Here is a 20,690-nt window from a genome sequence, read left to right on the forward strand (position 1 = left end):
GAAGCATTCAAAGAATTAATCTTGGAAGCTACTAGGCTTTTCATACCAACAAAGAAATATTGTTCAAGATTTAGGCCTAAAAATGGATGTCAGATGAACTAATTAGACATGTGATAGAGAAGAAAAATGCATGGGATACATATAAATTAACATGTGACACAGAAGCCTATGATAGATATAAGCCGGTCTGTAACCAAGTTACAATGGAGGTTAGGCAGGCAAAGGCAGATTACGAGAAATCTTTGGCAAAGAATGCAAAGAAAAACAGCAGAGTTCTTTACTTATGTAAACTCACGAAGGAAGGGGATGAATCAGATTGGTCCATCGATGGTTCAACTGTTGATGATCCTGCTCAGGTAGCTAACAAACTAAATGAATATTTTGCATCTACATTCACACATGAGGAGTTATTCAGGGAGGAGAATGCAGAGGTGTATTCAACTCTGGCAGTAAGCTAGATAATCTTGTAATAACTGAGAGTAAAGTGGAGGAGAAATTGTTGAAGATAAACACATGAAAGGCACCTGTGGTGGATGGGATCTATCCAGTAGTATTAAAGGAGACAGCAAAGGAAGTAAGCAAACCCTTAGCTATAATTATGAGAGCTTCCTTGAACTCAGGAGAGGTACCCATGGACTGGAGGGTGCAAATGTGACCCCAATTCACAAAGGAGGATCAAAGGGAGACACTGGTAATTACAGACTTGTTAGTTTAACTTCTGTTCTAGGGAAATTAATGGAGGCACTGGTTAAAGAAGCATTGCAGGATCATCTAGACAAGACTTCAGTTATAGCTCGGACACAGCATTGGGTTTGTTAAGGGGAAGTCTTGTCTGACTAATTTCATTGGATACTATGATGTAGTCGCAAAGGAACTGGATGCAAAGAATAACTTTGATATCATATATTTGGATCTTAGAAAGGCCTTTGATACTGTTGCACGAGGAAGACTGCTGCACAAATTGGAGCAGTGTGGCATTGGAAGCAAATTGCTGCTATGGATAAAAGGATGGTTGAGTGGGAGAAAACAGTGATAATCAATGGGCACTGCTCTTTGTGGACTAAAGTTATTAGTGGAGTCTCTCAGAGTTCAGTGTTTGGATCCATTGTTGTTTTCTGTATTTCTAAATGATATTCATGATGGTATATCAGGCTTAATGTCCAAGTTTGCAGATGATACAAAGGTTGGCAGGGTTGTTAATGACACTAATGACAGTACACTGCTGCAACAGGATCTAGAAAAGTTGAGCAGATGAGCTGAGAGGTGGCAGATGAGCTGAAGTTTAACATTGACAAACGTAAAGTGCTGCATATGGGAAACAGTAATCGCAGAGTAACGTATCAACTTTGTGGTACCACACTGACAGTGGTAGAGAATGAGAAGGACCTGGGGATAATTGTGCAGGCAGATATGAAGTTTTCTGAGTAGTGCAGACAGTCTGCAAGAGTAGCTCATGGTGTCTTGTCAATGATATACAAGAATTTTTCTAGCAGAGATAAGGAGATGATTATCCCCTTGTATAAGGCAATGGTCAGCCCACACCTTGAGTACTGTATACAGGTCTGGAGGCCTCATTTTAAGAAGGATGTAGAGCTGTTGGAATGAGTGCAGAGAAGGGCAACAAGATTAGTGAACAGAACAAAGGGTTGCTCTTACGACGAAAGGCTTAAGTTTTGCAAATTACAATGTCTGCAGACTAGGCACCTGCGAGGTGATCTGATTGTGGTGTATAAAGCCTTGAATGGTTCGAGCATGCTCAATGCTGATGGGATTCTTCCTCTTGCTCAGGATAATCACCTGAGAGGGCATAAATTCAAATTTCGGAAAGACTGATGCAGGATAGATGTGCGGAAGTTTGCTTTTAGCCAGCGGGTGGTTGATTGTTGGAACAAACTTCCAACTGTCATTGTAGAAGTTGACAGCTTAAATAGATTCAAGGCAGAACTTGAGAAACATTTTTTCAGAGAGGGGTTTTTTTTTTTTTTTTGGCTGATGCTATATAAGCTTGCTTCTTTTCATCATGTGCCCTTGCTAATGGTAATCTGTATAGATTTTGCAGGCCTGTGAGTTAGAAGCAGAGTGAATTTCATGTAACTATGCGATATTGGAGGGAGACAAAGTGTTCTTTCCCCACTGTTGAAAATAATCATCGTAAACTGCAGATATATTTGTCCAAGGTGGATCTGAGGTTTCATGTCCTGAAATATATTGCCGGTTTCCATGTTCCATGATTGAGCCAGTTCCTTAAGTCTATGTTGTTGTTGTTTGGTTTTTAGGAGCATTAGCAACTAAGGCCATATTGCTCAGGGGATATGGGGTGGTCATTCCCTGACCTTTCCACATCCTCCATATTTGGTGGTCACAGGCTTGAGTCCTGGTCTAATCAAGAAGTGTGCTATGCACTGCTGCTCCTGCCCACCTGGCTACAGAGGTAGCCTTAAGTCTAAGTGGAGCAGGTCAGTTTTCATTTGATGATGCACAAGGTAAGATGCTAGCATGGGCACGTGAGTGCTTTATGTTCCCTAATTTAACTCCTCCTAAGGATATTAACTCTTTTCTTTAGATAGTCAATCTCATCCAACAAAATGCTTAGTTTACAGTTAATTTCCTTGCTCCCCCTGCATACATTGCGGAACTCAGAGGTATCGCCAGTGGCACTGCAATCTTCTAGAGACAGCTTCAAATACACACCACAGGCCCAAACATTGATGTATAAAACACATTTGCAGTAATTCCCCAATCAGTCTGACAGATAACATTCTTAAAGAGTCAATTTGCACCATAATTGCAGCTCAATGTTTAATTAAAAAGAAGGAATCATAATATATCACTATCCTATATTATAAATATTCAAAATGTTCTTTATAATACAATGAAGCAGAACTGTGTTGATAAAAGGATATTATGTGGTTGTTCATAACAAATTAATGTAAAGTAAAAATAACACTAATCAAGTGACTGAACCAAGTGTTATTAAGGAGCAGAATTTTCAATGGCAACTGCTGCCATCTATTGTATAGCAGAACAGCAGCAGCTGCCTTCTGAAACACAGAACCATATTTCATTCTGTCGCCTGACTGATTTCTAACTACTCTTCCCATCTTTCCTACTGGAAAGTCCTACAAGCTCCTTACTACAGTTTCCCCTGTGTACTTTGACAATTTTTTTTTTCACAACAAATACCTCTCATGTTACCAGTCAGAGATTTAAATATGATGCAGAACAGTATGATCAGAAGAGTTATATGCTCTATGATTTTTCACATTATGGATGTTGGACAGCAGTGATCTATACCAATCCTTTACTCAGCTTATTTTTAATCAAAATAAGCTGTGACTAATGTGATTGACAGTCATTGCATACTGAAAATTAAGCTGCACATAATCTGAACCAAAAATTTTCTTCTACAAAATATTATTATAAAATTTAAATTTATTTAACTAAGAAAGACACTTTCTTTCATATCTAAAAACTGATCTATCAAAAGAACCATAAAATATACTGCAACAACAAAAAAGACAACACAGAACTCACTTTCACAAACAGCACCATCACTACTGGTTCCTGCTCGCCATGGCTTTTGGTTAAATAGTGGACAGCAAATATCACAGTTTTCTCCACAAGTATTGTGTTCGCATTTGCAGTATTGTTTCTATTATAAATAAGATATAAGCTTTATAGATATAAGATAAAAAAGTGTACACACACACACTAGGTTTAGTCTATATAGACCGAATTTTTAATTATGATTTTAAAATTGGATAAAGTATTATCATTTAGATTTTGCAATTTTTAAATTAACTTTTGTCTAATCAACTGCTTTTCTTCCAACAGGAAAGCTATCCCCTATCCTTTGTTTAGTCTAAAAACATTCTTCAGTGTAATTCTGAAAAGAACATCAAGTGATTTTATTTGAAAATCAAAAAATAAAAAAAATGCAGCAGTTGTGTGAAGAGATGCAACACAAACTGCTCTCATATAAGCCAGGTACATGCTACAGATAAATAAACATATTGAAAAGTATGTATCATGTACAACTTTTTTCCCCCTTCTAATAAAATCAGTAAGTTCATTTCAGAAGTACACTTATAATGCTTACAACTTAATCAGAGAACAATTTTAATTTAGTAATCACAAAAATCAAAACAGTAACTTCAATTTTAACATCAAATTCAAAAATTTTCACCCAAATAATACAAAAAAAAAAAAGGTCCACATGACACACAACCTAAACCTAAAATAAATGACAGACCCCTAGTGCCTTTTAAATGAAACATTTATTTAGATTTAATTTTATACAACCTGTGTATAAAATAACTCTTTATTACAGCATTAAAATATTTTAGTTACAAGAAATGTACTGCAACATTTGACTAAAGCCAGAGGATTTAAAATTACTGAATACAGATAAATTTATAGAAATAAGAATAAACTACTCTTGGGAAATTATGGATGGCAAATAATGATAACATAGTAGTAGTAGTAGTAATAATAATAATAATAATTCGTTACATAAAAATATGTAATAACACAGAAAATCAATGGCTTTCAGCAGTCAAATTGTAATCTTCTTCATATATTGCAGTCTTCTTCATTACGTAAAATTAAAATTCCCAAGGGATGTTCTAGTTCCAAGACAATGGTCATATATTTTATCACACAAATTTCTCAAGGTCTGCCCTGAGGGATTAAGTACGTTTAAGCACTTGAAACAGCAAAAACCAAGCTGACAAACGAAGAAGTCTACTCTGCTGGGAACATAACTGTGGCAGATCTTAAACCTTCAGTATAAATTTTCTATTCACCAATCCTTTAATATTAATATTATATTAAAGGATTGGCAAATTTTTCACAATGCAAGTTGTGTTCTTCATTAGTGGTGAGAGCATTTTTATATCTAAAGATATGGCAAAACCTGTTGTATTACCTATTATGATATGGCAAAACCTATTAGATAAGGAGTCTGTGCTTTTGGGGAGACCACTTTAGTATTCTTCTCTGGAGTACAGGCATTGCATACTGGCTGGAACAGCTGAACCCCAGACTTCAGAGGTATACAAGATTCCCAGATACCAGTACTGTACTAAAATATATTTTGGTATTTGCATACTTCTGCATGTAAAGCAGATGTTGGCACACTTGCCATCATAAGTAACTGGCCTTCATGAACAGAAACTCAAGAGACTGTTCAATCTGAACTTTTGGCTAAACACAACCCTAAGATTGGTGGGTTTCTTGACAAGTGGAATATTCTCACCACTGAGGATGGCTGAATAACAGCACTACTGCACATTTATTGGATTAATTTTGAGATTACACAATAAGTGTTATTTGGGCTCCTTATGGAAGAGCCTAAATAACTCCTTGTGACATTCCTGAGTTAATAGGTTTTTTGTTATTGACTGATTTTCAACTGCAAATCCACCCTGCAAAATAGATCTTGCAGTGACCTATTTTACAGGAAGTATTTCACAATGCTCAGCACATTACTCTCAGTGTTATATAGTCAAACTCTCCAAATCCAGCAACCTCAGGGACCTTGCTGGATCTTGGAATTTCTCAGAATTCATATGGTCATAATGCACTCTTAAAAAACATAACAAAAAATGCTTCACTTTTACACTGCAACTTTCTCTACATAGTATTAGATAGTATGAATCAGAGCTGTAATACTCAATATGTTCTATGTTGATATTAATATTTGTATAATAATAAGAGGAGTTTACCTCAATATAGTATGTAAAACACTTTAGTATGATACTCTCCAGAAATTAAAACGAAAACTTACATTAGAGTAAAAAATAAATAATTAAAAACCAATTTAACACAATTCAAATAAATTTAACACAATTAAAATCAATTTAATGCAATTAAAAATTTTAAAAAATCTAACGAAAATATTAAAAACGATTTTCCTTTCTGAAGCTAACAATGCTTCAGGAAGGAATGAAGGAACGTGATCACAGGAATGAATTTTCATTCCTGTGATCACGACATACGGTCGATAAGCGTTGTCAGCTTCAGGAAGGAAAATCGTTTTGAATATTCATTAGATTCTTTTTAATTGCGTTAAATCGATTTTTAATTGTGTTAAATTTTCATCAGAGAGAAACCCGAACAACCATTAACAAACAATTAAATGAATAAAAAAAACAATTTTCAGTCAGTAGCCAAACATATAGTCATAAGTGGTCTCCCTAAATTTACTGATTGTATTAAATTTTTAAATTGTAAATTAGCATTAGCAGAGGCACATGATGCAAGAAAGCAAGCTTATATAGCAGGAGTGGCCAACTTAATTTGCAATGCGATCTACTTTTTTCCTTCAAAATGTGCCGTGATCTACCATCTCAAAAATTTCATTGCACAAATCGAGGGATGACTGTATATTTAAAATTCGTCATGATTGACGGAAATTAAATCTGCAATCGACTGGTAGATCGCGATTGACTCATTAGCCAACCCTGTTATATAGCATCAGCCAAAAAAAAAAAAAAAAAAAACCTTGTTCCTTTTCACCCATCCATTCAGTCCAAAAGTTTGTCTAGTTCTTCCTTGCATTTATTTAATGCTATCAATTTCCACAAAGACCGATGGAAGTTTGTTCCAGTAATCAACCATCCACTGGCTAAAGGCACAATTTTCTGCATACCTGTTCTACGAATGTCTTTCCTCAATTTGAATTTATGACCCCTTGTGTGTGTGTGTGTGTGTGTGTGTGTGTGTGTGTGGTTCAAGTAAGAGGAAGAATCCCGTCAGCATTGAGTTTGCTCAAACCCATTCAAGGCCTTATACATCTCAATCAGATCACCTTGCAGGTGCCTAGTCTCCAGATGCTACAATTTGCAGAACTTAAGCCTTTCTTGGTAACATTAACCCTTTGTTCCACTCACTAATCGCGTTGCCCTTCTCTGTACTCATTCTAGCAGCTCTACATCCTTCCTAAAATAACCTGTATGCAGTACTCAAGGTGTAGCCTGACCATTGCCTTATACAAGGAGATAATCACCTCCTTATCCCTGCTAGCAAAATTCCTATATATCATTGCACTCTTGCAGCTTGTCTGCACTGCTCAGAAAACTTCATATCTGACTACACAATTACCACCAGGTCTTTTTCATTCTCCACTACCCTGAGTGTAGTATCGCACAGTTGGTATGACAAATGCAAAGTACTGCTACCCATATGCAGTACTTTGCATTTGTCAATGTTAATCTTCAGTTGCTACATCGCCGACCGGGCTAGCCGGGTGGGTAAAGTGCCTGCCTGGCAACCCAAAGGTCGTGGGTTCGAATCCCGCCTCGGGCTTGGATCAAAGTACTGCAAAAACCTTGGGAGGTGCATTATGGCCACAGAAGCCGATGCGTCAACAACTACCAAAAAAGGAAAAAAAGTTGCTACATCTCAGCCCATCAAATCAACTTTTCTAGATCCTGTTGCAGTATTAGTAACGGCCGCATGGTGCAAGAAAGCCTATGGCTTATGCTGAACCAGCCAAAAAAAAAAAAAAAAAAAAAAAAAAATCCGAACAAAACAATGATAAAAACAAAAAATAAATAGATAAATAAAATAACTAATTAATAATAATCAATAAATAAAAAATAAAATAAAAAGGAAATTAAACCTATTATCCTATGCGCTTCCCTTACCCGAAAATACTATCCAGATGACCTTTGAATTTCCCCAAACTGTCGGCCTCTACCACTCATGAAGGCAACTTATTCCAGTAATTTATAACTCACTGGCTAAAATAAAACTTCCTGCAGTCCAATCGAAACATTTCCCCCCGTAACTTGAATTTATGTACCCTAGTTCTAGCATTATTTATAATCTTGAAAATTTTGTCCTCATTCATTTTACTGATGCCTCTCAGAGCCTTAAACACCTCGACCAAATCTCCTCTAAGGTGTCTAAAGTTTTCAAACTCTGCAACCCACATATTTGAAGTCTTTCATCATAAGGGCACCCTTTTGCCGATCTCACCAGACGAGTTACCCTTCTTTGCACCCTTTCAAGAAGCTCGATGTCTTTCTTTCTTTAAGTGCGGTCTCCATACTTGAACACAGTATTCCAAGTGTGGTCTAACATAAGCCTTATATAATGGGATTATCACGTCCCTATCTCTACTTGCAAAAGTTCGATAGATCATCGATAGGACACCATGGGCCTTCCTTGCAACCTGTTTACAATGCTCAGAGAATTTCATGTCTGACCGTATCTTAACACCCAAGTCCCTTTCCTCCAGTACTGGGTTTAGTTGAATCCACCAAGTGAATACGTTATTTTGGGATTACTGTTTCCCAGGTGTAATACCTTACACTTTGTTGGATTAAAGCACAGCTGCCATTTTTTGGACCATTCCTGAAGTCTATCTAGGTCTCTCTGAAGAAGCTCAGCTTGACAGTGATCATTAACTACTCTACCAATTTTAACATCATCTGCAAATTTAGACATCACGCCCTCTATCCCTTCATCGATGTCATTTATGAAAATTAAAAACAACAGTGGTCCTAATACTGATCCTTGGGGAACCCCACTTCTTACATCAACCCAATCTGAGGAATAGCCATTTATCATAACCCTCTGCCTCCTGCCCTTTAGTTAGAGTAAGGATGGTACAGTAGTGTACCATCCTTACTCTAACAATCCTACCAACCTTTGTATTTAAATTGTATTAAATTTACTGATTGCATTAAATTGTTTGACATAAATTTAATTTTTTTCATTTAATATTACCAACTATATATAAATTACAACCACTGTAATTACAATCACATCTGGCTTGAGAAATTTGCATTAATAATGTGCCAGGCATCCAAACTAATGAAAAACAATGACCAGAATGTTCAAAGAAACAAATTCACAAACAAGCTAATTAAAGTAATAATCATTCCATTGCACTTCATGATGAGAATGTACACTATACAGTTATATGTAAGTAGCAGTCAGCTGTTGAATGAAAATATTTGCTCCTACAACAGTTGTTCAAAATGCTTTCCATGCATTTCTTAGCAAGCAACAAGATGGTGATGCAAATAGTCATGTGCACTTTCTAACATATGGGCATCCAGTGGTGACAGCTGAAAGGAGTCACACAGATAAATCATTGGAGTGAAACAGTGTGACACTGGCCCCACAAAATACATGTTACAGTACTCATTGCTTTAAACCTTGTCAGGATCAATCCTATCACTCATGTCTGGTTTCTTTACAAGCCTGAATGTCATCTTCCAAATTCCCAATGACTGTTGAGAATAAGTGGCACACATTGCAGTATCTGTGAATGTGACTTGCATAGAAATGCAATTTCAAACTGCAATATCGATGTACATCACTCAGCTCTGAATTGAAAGTCAATCTTTAATTGCAAATATCTTGTTAAATAAGCATTAAATCAAGAAACTGTACAGAACATTTTCAGTTTATTTTTCAACCAAGGAATAATTTCACGTGTCAATTATGTGGCATTAAGTTTTCCCCACATCCCCCAAAAAACTAATTTTTTATCCCACAATTTACACACCTTCTGATGTCTCATAGTCCTTAGTTGCCATTGTGAAAGTTCAATGAATAGCTATGAAAACCTGTTGTTAAGAGAACAAATTTTTTCAGTTTAGTAATTTCATTAGTTTCTATATTAATGAAACATTTTCTATATAAATGAAACAGAGGGGGAGTGAAACTGGCCCAACGTGGCACTCAAGCATGTTTGGCTAGTGTCATGGCCTTCAATCTCAAGGTAACTAAGGCCATAAATTGTCAGAATTATCTGTAATAGTATGTATTCTTCAGTCAGTTTTCCAGACAAAAATCCTAAGTTTGCAGGTGATAAAACCATCACATGATTATGCAATAGGTACACAAGAAAGGTTGCTACAAATACAAAGTTAAGAGCAGAGGATGTAATATACTTGCGAAGTTATTGTTACATGGGCAGCTACTGACAAAAATATCGTCAGTAGCTGCCCATGCTACAAACCATATTTTTGCAGATATTCAAACTCAAATTGAAAATTATGGTTATTTCAAAATTCTAAATAATAACATTCACACATCATGCAATGTCATATTTGCTTATATATTAATTTTTTTTTACTTATTAATTTAATTAATTTTTAATTTCATTTTTACTTATTAATTAAAAAAAAACTCACCCCAGATGTTTTATCCAAAGGACAATCTTTTGCATGCCCAGAGCAAACACACTGTCCACCTATGGAAATATCTTTAACGGAATAAAAATACTGAAAAAGAAGGATAAAATAAAATTATACAACTTGTTAACCAATAACTGCAAATTTAACTTTTTAAAATTTATTTTATTTTTTATGCTGAAAAAAAAAAAAAAAAAAAATTATATATATATATATATATACACCTAAATGGATTTATCAACTAGAAAATAAACTAATGCATTTAGATTAACAGTTCTCAAACAACAATAAGTTTGTTTGTTTGTTATTCGGTTTTTAGGAGCATTAGCAACTAAGGCCATATTGCTCCGGGATATGCGGTGGTCATTCCCTGACCTTTCCGCATCCTCCGTATTTGGTGGTGACGGGCTCGAACTCCGGTCTAATCAAGAAGCGTGTGCTACGCACTGCTGCTCCTTCCCACCTGGCTACGGAGGCGCCTCAACAATAAGTGGACTCCAATTAGTCTTATCCTCCTAATATAACCTGTTATTTTAGAAGTTACAAATCTCATACATCTAATAGAGATTTGACTCTCATACAACTGAAAACTTAAATAAACAAAAGCATAAAACACAAAAATTTCTGAAATAACCTAACTAAATTAAAAGAAGAATTAAATGTCTTGAATAAAGCTACCATAAAGTTGTTCCATTACACATTTGAAGAATGTCAGAACTTCATGCACCTCCTTGGTACAACAGGGTAGGGATATCAGTCTTTAGACAAGTTAATTAATGTATGTAATGCATTACATTTCGGGTGCATTCAATGTCTTTTCTTAACTATGATTTTTTTTCATTTTCAGTGATTAATGGAAATGAGAAGTAAGTAATTATCCCCTCATCAATTAATTACTAAGATTATAATATAGAACACAAAAAAAAAAAAAAACTTTATAGGTTTATGTTCTCTAAACTTAGCCATTTAGTTTAATTACAACTATGTTTATTACTCTCCTCCCATATTACTCTTTTTTCATGTATTTTCTCTCTGTGCACACATATATATATATATATATTCACAAGCAATATAATTATGAGTCTTGTATAACAATACACACAAAGCATATACAGACTGTCTAAAGCTAACAATACTGAATTAAAATATATTTAATCTATAAATTTCCTTTTTCCATTAAAATTTTGTATGAAAAAAAATAATTTTTATTTGTCCTATTTTCATGAAATTTTGTTTGACTTGGCAAATATTTTTAAAATCCCCAATTAAAAAAAAAATTCATGAAAAATCCATGCACTGCAATTCCCTCAGTTGCATGCAGAGTGATGGACAGATGGACATGGTTAAGATAGTGGGCAGTTACCATATTTGTATGTGAATGTGTCCCTAATAAGGTAACAGAAATCATATTAAAGAAATTCCCACCTAAATCCCCACTTAAAATAAATTCAGGTTTATAGGAATAATTTATTCTATTTGCAAAATAAGTAATTATTCAATTAATTATTAATGTAGTCAATGAATTTTAGTGATTGTATGCAATATACATCAGTTCACAAAAGTAAAGTAAGATACAAATAAATTTCAATACCTTACAATCACAAATGAATAAAAAAAAATTAATGTTTATTATTTTAAATGAAGTAGAATTGCTTCTCTACCCACAGAAGTAGTTGAGTGGTAATCATGCAAAGCTACAACATGGAAAAAAAAGTTCAAAGGAAACTAATATTTTAATAACATAACAAAAACATGAATAGCTTTCTTTTCTTGAATAATTTACTTAGTTTTTATTTCCTCATTATGTACCATCATAAATTATATCTCCTTGAAATTACAGGATGAATGGATACACAAATTGTTTATTAGAGAATTTTATACCATTTACTATTCTGCACTACAGTTTTGTTTGTTTTATTTTAGTTAAATAATGACTAGGCAATTGTTAGATGCTTTTTTATGAAATCGAAAGAAATTGTGTGTGTGTGTGTGTGTGTGTGTGTGTGTGTGTGTGTGTGTGTGTGTGTGTGTGTGTGTAAGTGTAAAACTGGGCTGAATTGCTATTCTGTATAGAAACTTTTGAAAAAAGAGCTAAAGTGGAAACCACATTACATACAGGAGATTTATCCAAAGGATGATGACTTAATGATACCATTTGCTAAAATCACACCTGGATGGCTGAAGGACTGGAAAGACCTCTTAAAGAAAAGATGATTTGGTTAAAAAAAAGCTTCACTAATGGACAACAGCCATTACAACCACCCAATTGGCAGAAAACAACAAAGAAAAGTCAATGTCACAGTGTGGTGGTCAGTGTGATAGGATAGAATTTTTGCCTCTAAATTTTACAAGATATGATGAATTCAGAAAAATGCCTTGCCATGTTTCAAAATGTTTTCCTGAAGTCATAATTGCTCAAATGTGTAGGAACTTAAATTTCAGCTTTTATGAACTTTTAATTTACTTCTGAATTTGTATGAATTTATGACTTGTGGTATGGCACTCCTCCACCACATTTCAGTAGTGCCATGACATGCAGTAGATGGTTAATATCAATTTCCTTAGGATTGGCATATTATTACTATTATAATAATAGCTATATGGTGCAAGGAAGCCTGAGTCTTATGCTGCACCAGCCAAAAAATATATATATATTGGCAAGCAGAGTAGCGTGCAAGGAACCTAACTTGATCCTTTAATTCAATGTAAAACTGTTGAAAAAAACTGTTTATCGTGGAAATGATCACCAGTGTTTCTGCAGACCTTCCTTCATGTTCGGCAGAAAACGTAGTGACCAGATTAAGAAAGATTGTTGACAATGTTGGTGTTGAGACAAGGATATATGTAAAATAAATGCTATAAAACTAAAAAACATTTTCTTTCATTAAATCTTTTTTCTTGTGATTCCTCATCTTTATAAAAATTGATAGGGACTTTCAAATCACTCTATATATTTAGAAAGCAGGCCTTGTGCGTCGGGTTGCATTATATAGTCAAAGTTTCTTGCGACGACTGACTAACTGGTTAAAATAAATTTATTAAAATAAAAATATAATATATACATAAGATAAAACAGAAATAAAATAAAAGAGTTAAAATACAATAAGATAAGAGTTAAAATATATATAATAAAAGCGTTAAAATATATAGTAGCTTTCGAAGCAAAGTGCCCCTTCATCAGTTAATCTGTGACTGGTGTACTTCAGTATATATTAATGGTTACAATAGCACAAGTTAGCTGGGCATGCTCATGTATCATGAGTCTGGTGTCGGTAAAGCAGAATTACGTACACGTGATGATTGCCAGTGCTCATTGCACTGCAATACAGTACATTCTATAATAGGGTGTAAATGTACTCACCTCGTCTGATTCATAGTACTATTATTGGTGGCTATGTGTACTGCTTCAAGCCATGAGCGCTGGCGGTAATCACGTGAATAGTCGATGATTTCAATATCCCGTTGGGGATCAAGATTGTGCCGCTCAACCCAATAATGTTCGGTGACTGCGGAGCATTCAAAATTAGCCGTTCACAGAGCCACCTCATGTTCAGAAACCTGATCTTTCAATCTTCTACCAGACTCACCTACATAACACCCCCCCCCCCACAATCTGGACATAATACAGTATACGGAACCACTCCGTAGGAAAGGAGGAACAGGTGTTTTCACCTTAGAAATAATGGATTGTAATTTCCTCCCCGGAAGTTGCATGCATCGTATATGATGGAGATGCAAAATCCTAACAAGATGTTCCGATATGCCCGGATAATAGGGGATGTAGGCGGTTGAGATAAATTGAATGGTGCGAGGCGGATTAGATTTCGTAACAAAAATTCATGAGCCTGAAGCTCACATCTATCTAGAACATAAGGTGAATAGCCTCAGGTTCTAGATAGATGAGGTGGAGCTTTCAAGTTGCGGCTATCCACCTCATGTTCTAGATAGATGTGAGCTTCAGCCTCACGAATTTGTTACGAAATCTAACCCATCTCACACCTATCAATTTATCTCTACTGCCTACATCCCCTATTATCCAGGCATATTGGAACGTCTTGTTAGGATTTTGCGTCTCCATCATATAGGATGCGTGCAACTTCTGGGGAGGAAATTACAATCCATTATTTCTAAGGGGCAAACACTTGTTCCTCCTTTCCTACGGAGTGGTTCCGTATACCGTATTACGTGTCCGGATTGTGGGGGGTGTTATTGTAGGTGAGTTTGGTAGAAGATTGAAAAATTGGGTTTCTGAACATGAGGTGGCTTTGCGAACGGCTAATTTTGAATGCTCCGCAGTCGCCAAACATTATTGGGTTGAGCAGCACAATTTTGATCCCCAACAGGATATTGAAATTGTTGACTATTCACGTGATTACCACCAGTGCTCATGGCTTGAAGCACTATACATAGCCACCAATAATAGTACTATGAATCGGACGAGGGGAGTACATTTACACCCTATTATAGAATGTACTGTATTGCATTGCAATGAGTGCTGGCGATCATCACGTGTACATAATTCTGCTTTACCGACAGCAGACTCGTGATACCTGATCATGCCCAGATGACTTGTGCTATTGTAACCATTAATATATACTGAAGTACACCAGTCACAGACTAGCTGATGAAGGGGCACTTCGCTTCGAAAGCTACTATATATTTTAACGCTTTTATTATATATTTTTTTAACTCTTTTATCTTATTGTATTTTAATGCTTTTATGTTATTTCTGTTTTATCTTATGTATATATCATATTTTTATTTTAATAAATTTATTTTAACCAGTTAGTTGGTCGTTGCAAGAAAACTTTGATGATACTCTATATATATATATTTTTTTTTTTTTTTTTTTTTTTAAATGAAACTGCCAAGGTATTAGAACCAATAGTGCCGACCGGCCAGCCAGGTGGGTAAAGTGCCTACCTGGCAACCCAAAGGACACGGGTTCAAATCCCGCCTCAGGCTTGGATCAGAGTAGAAAATGCAAAAATCTTGGGAGGTGCAATATGGCCACAGAAGCTGATGCACCAACAACTAACAAAAAAAAAAAAAAAAAAAAAAAAGAACCTATAATATTTAGCATGATGCATGGGTTGAAGGTTGCGAGGACAGAAGATACTTGTTGACATCAGATTTGAATTTCCGTAGATTGTAATTTTCAGGAAATATATGTGAACAGAGTTTATTCCAGAAAGCTGAAGTTGAAGAGATAAATGAGGAAGTTTAAGGTTTGATTTGGTTTGGATTTTATTGGCGCATTAGCAACTAAGGCTATAATGTGCCGAGGAAGTTGAAAAAAAAGTTGGTTCTGTCAGTTTGAAGCTGGACAGTAAATGGATGATGACTGGCTGTGGCACATGTTTAGAAGAGAGAAGAGAGAGAGAGAGAGAGAGAGAGAGAGAGAGAGAGAGAGAGAGAGAGAGAGGGGAGGAGGAATTACAGAAGAGAATTCAGAAGAACAGTGCTCATGAAAGTATATACCAAAGTAATAGAAAAGGCTTTACATTTAAATTACACTTATACTGTTAATTTATAGTATTAAATAGATGAGGAAACATGGCAATTTAAAAATAAAATAGTGGCAAAGAAAAAATGATTTTCATTATTTACTTTTTAGGATCATAAAGAATAACAGGAAATTTTAGTTTGATCTTGAATAATAAATGGCATCCAGCAAAACAGTGTTTCCTGATCATCAATACTCTTTTGTGCACAATAATTATTCTGTGTATTGTTCATTGCAGCATCTAATGAATGGCAAATAACTTCAAGCTGATGCAATCTTTTTGCAGCTTGTGTTCAGAACATATAACACTTTAAATAACCTGACAGTAAGGAATCGAGAACTGCAATGTTTGGTATTGGTAATGCAGATTTGTAGCTCATATCAAGAAAAATTTTCCTGGGAACATTATTTTAAGCATAACTATGCTGATACATGCTGTTTAAAATAGTGTTAATCCTGTTGGAATCACAGCTGGAAATAATGCATTTCAGTTGGCAGAAACACTAGCATTTCTACATAATGTTAAAAAGTAGCTGTGATAATAGGTAGTTGTGAATAATAATGCCAGAGGTGTATTCAACTCTGGCAGTAACCTAGAGAATCTTGTAATAACTGAGAGTAAAGTGGAGGAGAAATTGTGGAAGATAAATACAAGAAAGGCACCTGGGGTGATGGGATCTATCCAGTTATATTAAAGGAGGCAGCAAAGGAAGTAAGCAAACCTTTAGCCATAATTATGAGAGCTTCCTTGGACTCAGGGGAAGTACCCATGGACTGGAGATGTGCAAATGTGACCCCAATTCACAAAGGAGGAACAAAGGGCAACACAAGTAATTATAGACCTGTTAGTTTAACTTCTGTTCCTGGAAAATTAATGGAGGCACTGGTTAAAGAAGCACTGCAGGATCATCTAGACAAGACTTCAGTTACAGCTCAGACACAGCATGGTTTTGTTAAGGGGAAGTCTTGCCTGACCAATTTGATTGGATACTATGATGCAGTCACAAAAGAACTGGATGCAGGGAATAACTTTGATATTATATACTTGGATCTTAGAAAGGCTTTTGATACTGTTGCACATGGAATACTGCTGCACAAATTGGAGCAGTGTGGCATTGGAGGCAAATTGCTGCTATGGATAAAGGGGTGGTTGAGGGGGAGAAGACAGAGTGGTAATCAATGGACACTGCTCATCGTGGACTAATGTTATTAGTGGAATCCCTCAGAGTTCAGTATTGGGTCCATTATTGTTTTCTGTATTTATAAATGATATTGATGATGGTATATCAAGCTTAATGTCCAAGTTTGCAGACGATACGAAGGTTGGCAGGGTTGTCAAGGGCACTACTGACACTATGCTACTGCAACAGGATCTGGAAAGGTTGAGCAGATGGGCTGAGAGGTGGCAAATGAAGTTTAACATTGACAAATGTAAAGTACTACATATGGGAAACAGCAACCCCAGAGCAACATATCAACTCTGTGGTACTACACTGACAGTGGTAGGGAATGAAAGGGACCTGGGGGTGGTTGTGCAGGCAGATATGAAGTTTTCTGAGCAATGCAGACGGGCTGCAAGAGTAGCTCATGGTGTATTGTTGATGATATATAGGAATTTTTCTAGTAGGGATAAGGAGGTGATTATTCCCTTGTATAAGGCAATGGTCAGACCACACCTAGAGTACTGTATACAGGTCTGGAGGCCTCATTTCAAGAAGGATGTAGAGATGCTGGAACAAGTACCGAGAAGGGCAACAAGATCAGTGAATGGAACAAAGGGGTGCTCTTACGAAGAAAGGCTTAAGTTTTGCAAATTACAGTGTCTGGAGACTAGGCACCAGCGAGGTGATCTGATAGAGGTGTATAAAGCCTTGAATGGTTTAAGCATGCTCAATACTGATGGGATTCTTCCTCTAGCTCAGAAAAATCACCTGAGAGGGCATAAATTCAAATTGAGGAAAGACAGATGTAGGATAGACGTGCAGAAATTTGCCTTTAGCCAGCGGGTGGTTGGTTGGTGGAATAGACTTCCATCCCTTGTCGTGGAAGTTGATAGCCTAAATAAGTTGAAGGCTCAGCTGGACAGGTATTTTGAATGAACAGCGGGGTGAAGTGGAAGTGGTTATTTTTTATTTATTTTTTTTTTTTGGGCTGATGCTGCATAAGCTTGCTTTCTTGCATCAAATGCCTCTACTAATGCTAATTATGTAGAAATGCATACTTGAAGAATTCCAAAAGGATGCAACTCAAGGATACACCACACAACAGTTAATTTGTTGTGTGGTGGTGGGGGCTTTACACATTTTGATGCTTAGTGGTGGTTATTTTGTCGGTATCCAAACACCAAATATGAAATATATTCCTCACATATGATTTTATTAGTAATCATTAAACTTTTACGAACAGAGTAAAAAATTACCACAAGGCTTTATCACATTCTGAAAGGCTCTGTATACTCAGCATTTTGCAAGTGATGGGTATCATGGCCTGGATAAATCAACATGTTGATGTTCATAGAATGTGAATATCACAGCTACTCAAATGATTTCTGGTGCTGGGAAGGGGAGGTACAAGCAGTTGCATGGCCACAGTCAATTAAGCCAATTTCCCTCCATTGGTTTTCAGTGATGCTTAATTGAACAAATCATTATAGCAAATCAATTCATAATGCAATGCACTTTGCATCAACACTACTGACTCTATAGTCTATGGTCATTGAGGTTGTCACAGACCTTTTCTGAGATAAGCCAGATAAGCATCTAAAACGCTGATGGAACTGATATTTGGGTGACATTCAAGTCAAGTGGATCCAATTTTGCCGAAGTCCAGATGGTCTGTGACAGCCAAATCCTCTGCTTGCACCTTCACGATGGTGGGACTATTAGTAATCCTGGGTATAACCCCCATGCAAAAGCACACTGTAGGTGATCGCCCAGGTGTGAACCAACATAAGCAGGGGTTGAAGTATAGCACCCACACCACATGGAGGAATGCCACTCGTTTGTGTTACCAGGCAATACTAGGTGGTAGATGACTCTCATCAACCAGTGCAATACCATCACTTTGCTTATTGGAGGCTTGAAGTGGTGGAACCCATGTTTAGTCTCCAGAGCTAAGTTCCAGTCAACCCTTACCCATCTCTTCCATTATGCAGTATGACTGATGACTTTTGAGGTTAGGATGGACATCATGGTGAGATCCAATCTGCCTTGCATTTCGAGGGTACGGCTCTAAAACGGTGTTTATAGGCCAGCCGCTAGTTAGTACATCAGACCGAACCAATTGGTAAATCTTTAGGAGGCTTCCAGATCAGTTAGTGTATAATCTAGCTATCTCTACTCTGCCAGGTAGTGACTGGAGGGAGTCTGAGTAGTGTGTATGTGGGGGCATTGTCGAGGCCACATTATGTCAAGGATTTGGGTATATTCTTACCGTGTGTACACCATATCCAAAAATTTTGTTACTTCATACAGCATGTCCTCTCCCCCCTGACTTTTTCTTACTATTGAATACACCATGAATTGTTAAACTAATAGGATAAGCTTATCTGCAAAAAGATCTAAACCTCCCAAACACTTCTTAGTTCATTTCACAAATGTGTGGTCTCAATTCTAATCTCAATGATGTCCATTCCACTTGCATTCTGCCAAACTCCATGTACTTTTTCTGACAGAATCTCAGTTATCGGTTGATTAAACGACTGCTCATCTCAGTTACGTATATTATTTGCTGTACGATTCCTTTCACATCAAAGGTGGTACTTGTGCATATGTCCATTCCAATATTCCCTGACAGAGACTTGGTAATTTGGAATCTCCTCTTTTTGGTACTTTATGGCTTAAAATCTCTCTACCTCATTCTGTCAAATTCATCTGTTGTCTCTAATGTTCTTTCAACTCCACTAATCACTTGGAGCTCTTCGACTTCCTCTCTTCACAACTTGACTTTCTCCAGCCCAACTTTTCTAACAGTTAGGTAATTTTCCTTGGTTATTTTAATGTTCAAACTCCAGCTGGCTTCCATTCTCTAGTCACATCGACCCAGCTGGTTGAGATGCCGAGGCTTTTTCAATTACTAATGACCTTGCACAGATTGTTCATTTACCTACAAGAATACCAGACAATCCTAACTGTACAGCAAAACACACTTGATCTTTTTCTCACAAACAACCCTTCAAAGTACATGGTCGTAGCTAGTGGTCCTTTAGGCTCCTCAGATCACAACGTGGTGATTGCCTCTTCTCCAATGGAGCCTTTATCTCATGGCTATTCCCAACCTCGTGTTGTTTGGCATTACAAGAATGCAAAATGGGATGACCTGCAAGATTTCTTTTCTTCTTTTCCTTGGTCCGATTACTGTTTCAAAACTCCTGATGTCAATGTTTGCTCAGATCGTGTCAGTGAAATTATTCTTGTAGGAATGGAATCCTTTGTCCCACACTCCACTTTAAAATCTCTTCCTTTATCTAAACCTTGATTTTTGAATAAATGTGCTAAGGCCATTCAGGAGAACAATGTTGCATATCGTAATTGGCTTGTTTTAAATTTTCCGTTTTATTTTCTGCCTGCACCAAAGCTAGCAACAATTGTAAAGCAGTTATTAATCAGTCCAAACTCGATTTTGAACAGGCTAAGAGTAGAAAACGTGCTTCTTGCCCTAATGGTAGCCGAGCATTCTGATCTCTTGCCAAAACTATGGCTGCAACTTTTGCCCATCTCTGCTCCCACCTCTGTCAAAACTAGATGGTTCTATTGTCACTTTGGCCAAGGATAAAGCTGACCTGCTAGCATCCCATTTTTCTTCTAACTCATGTATTAATGATCTTGGTAAAACACCTCCCACCATCCCTAGCACGTTCCATTTAATGCCTCCTGTGGTCTTCCATCAAAAGGATGTCAGAAGAATTTTGACAAATCTTGATGCAAAGAAAGCTCCAGGTCCTGATTGTATTTCTCCACTTGTTCTTAAAACTTGTGCTCCTGAACTTACTCCTGTTCTTTGCTGCTTTTTTTTTTTTTTTTACTTTCTTA

At 36.4% G+C, this 20,690-nt stretch overlaps 1 protein-coding gene across 1 annotated transcript in view; it reads right to left on the minus strand.

Moving 5' to 3' along the window:
- Positions 1 to 20,690, minus strand: part of LOC150081103 (laminin subunit alpha-2-like) — a 707,948-nt gene that overhangs the window by 611,460 nt on the left and 75,798 nt on the right. The window contains exons 7-8 of the mRNA XM_090380924.1: positions 10,155 to 10,244; positions 3,535 to 3,652 (exon numbers count right to left, since the gene is read on the minus strand). Coding sequence (XP_090237050.1) covers positions 3,535 to 3,652; positions 10,155 to 10,244 — 208 coding nt within the window. The remainder of the gene's footprint in view (positions 1 to 3,534; positions 3,653 to 10,154; positions 10,245 to 20,690) is intronic.

This window comes from Mastigoproctus giganteus, chromosome 9 (genome assembly GCF_048544385.1).
Source record: "Mastigoproctus giganteus isolate SK-2022 chromosome 9, ASM4854438v1, whole genome shotgun sequence".
NCBI classification, from domain to species: Eukaryota; Metazoa; Arthropoda; class Arachnida; order Uropygi; family Thelyphonidae; genus Mastigoproctus; species Mastigoproctus giganteus.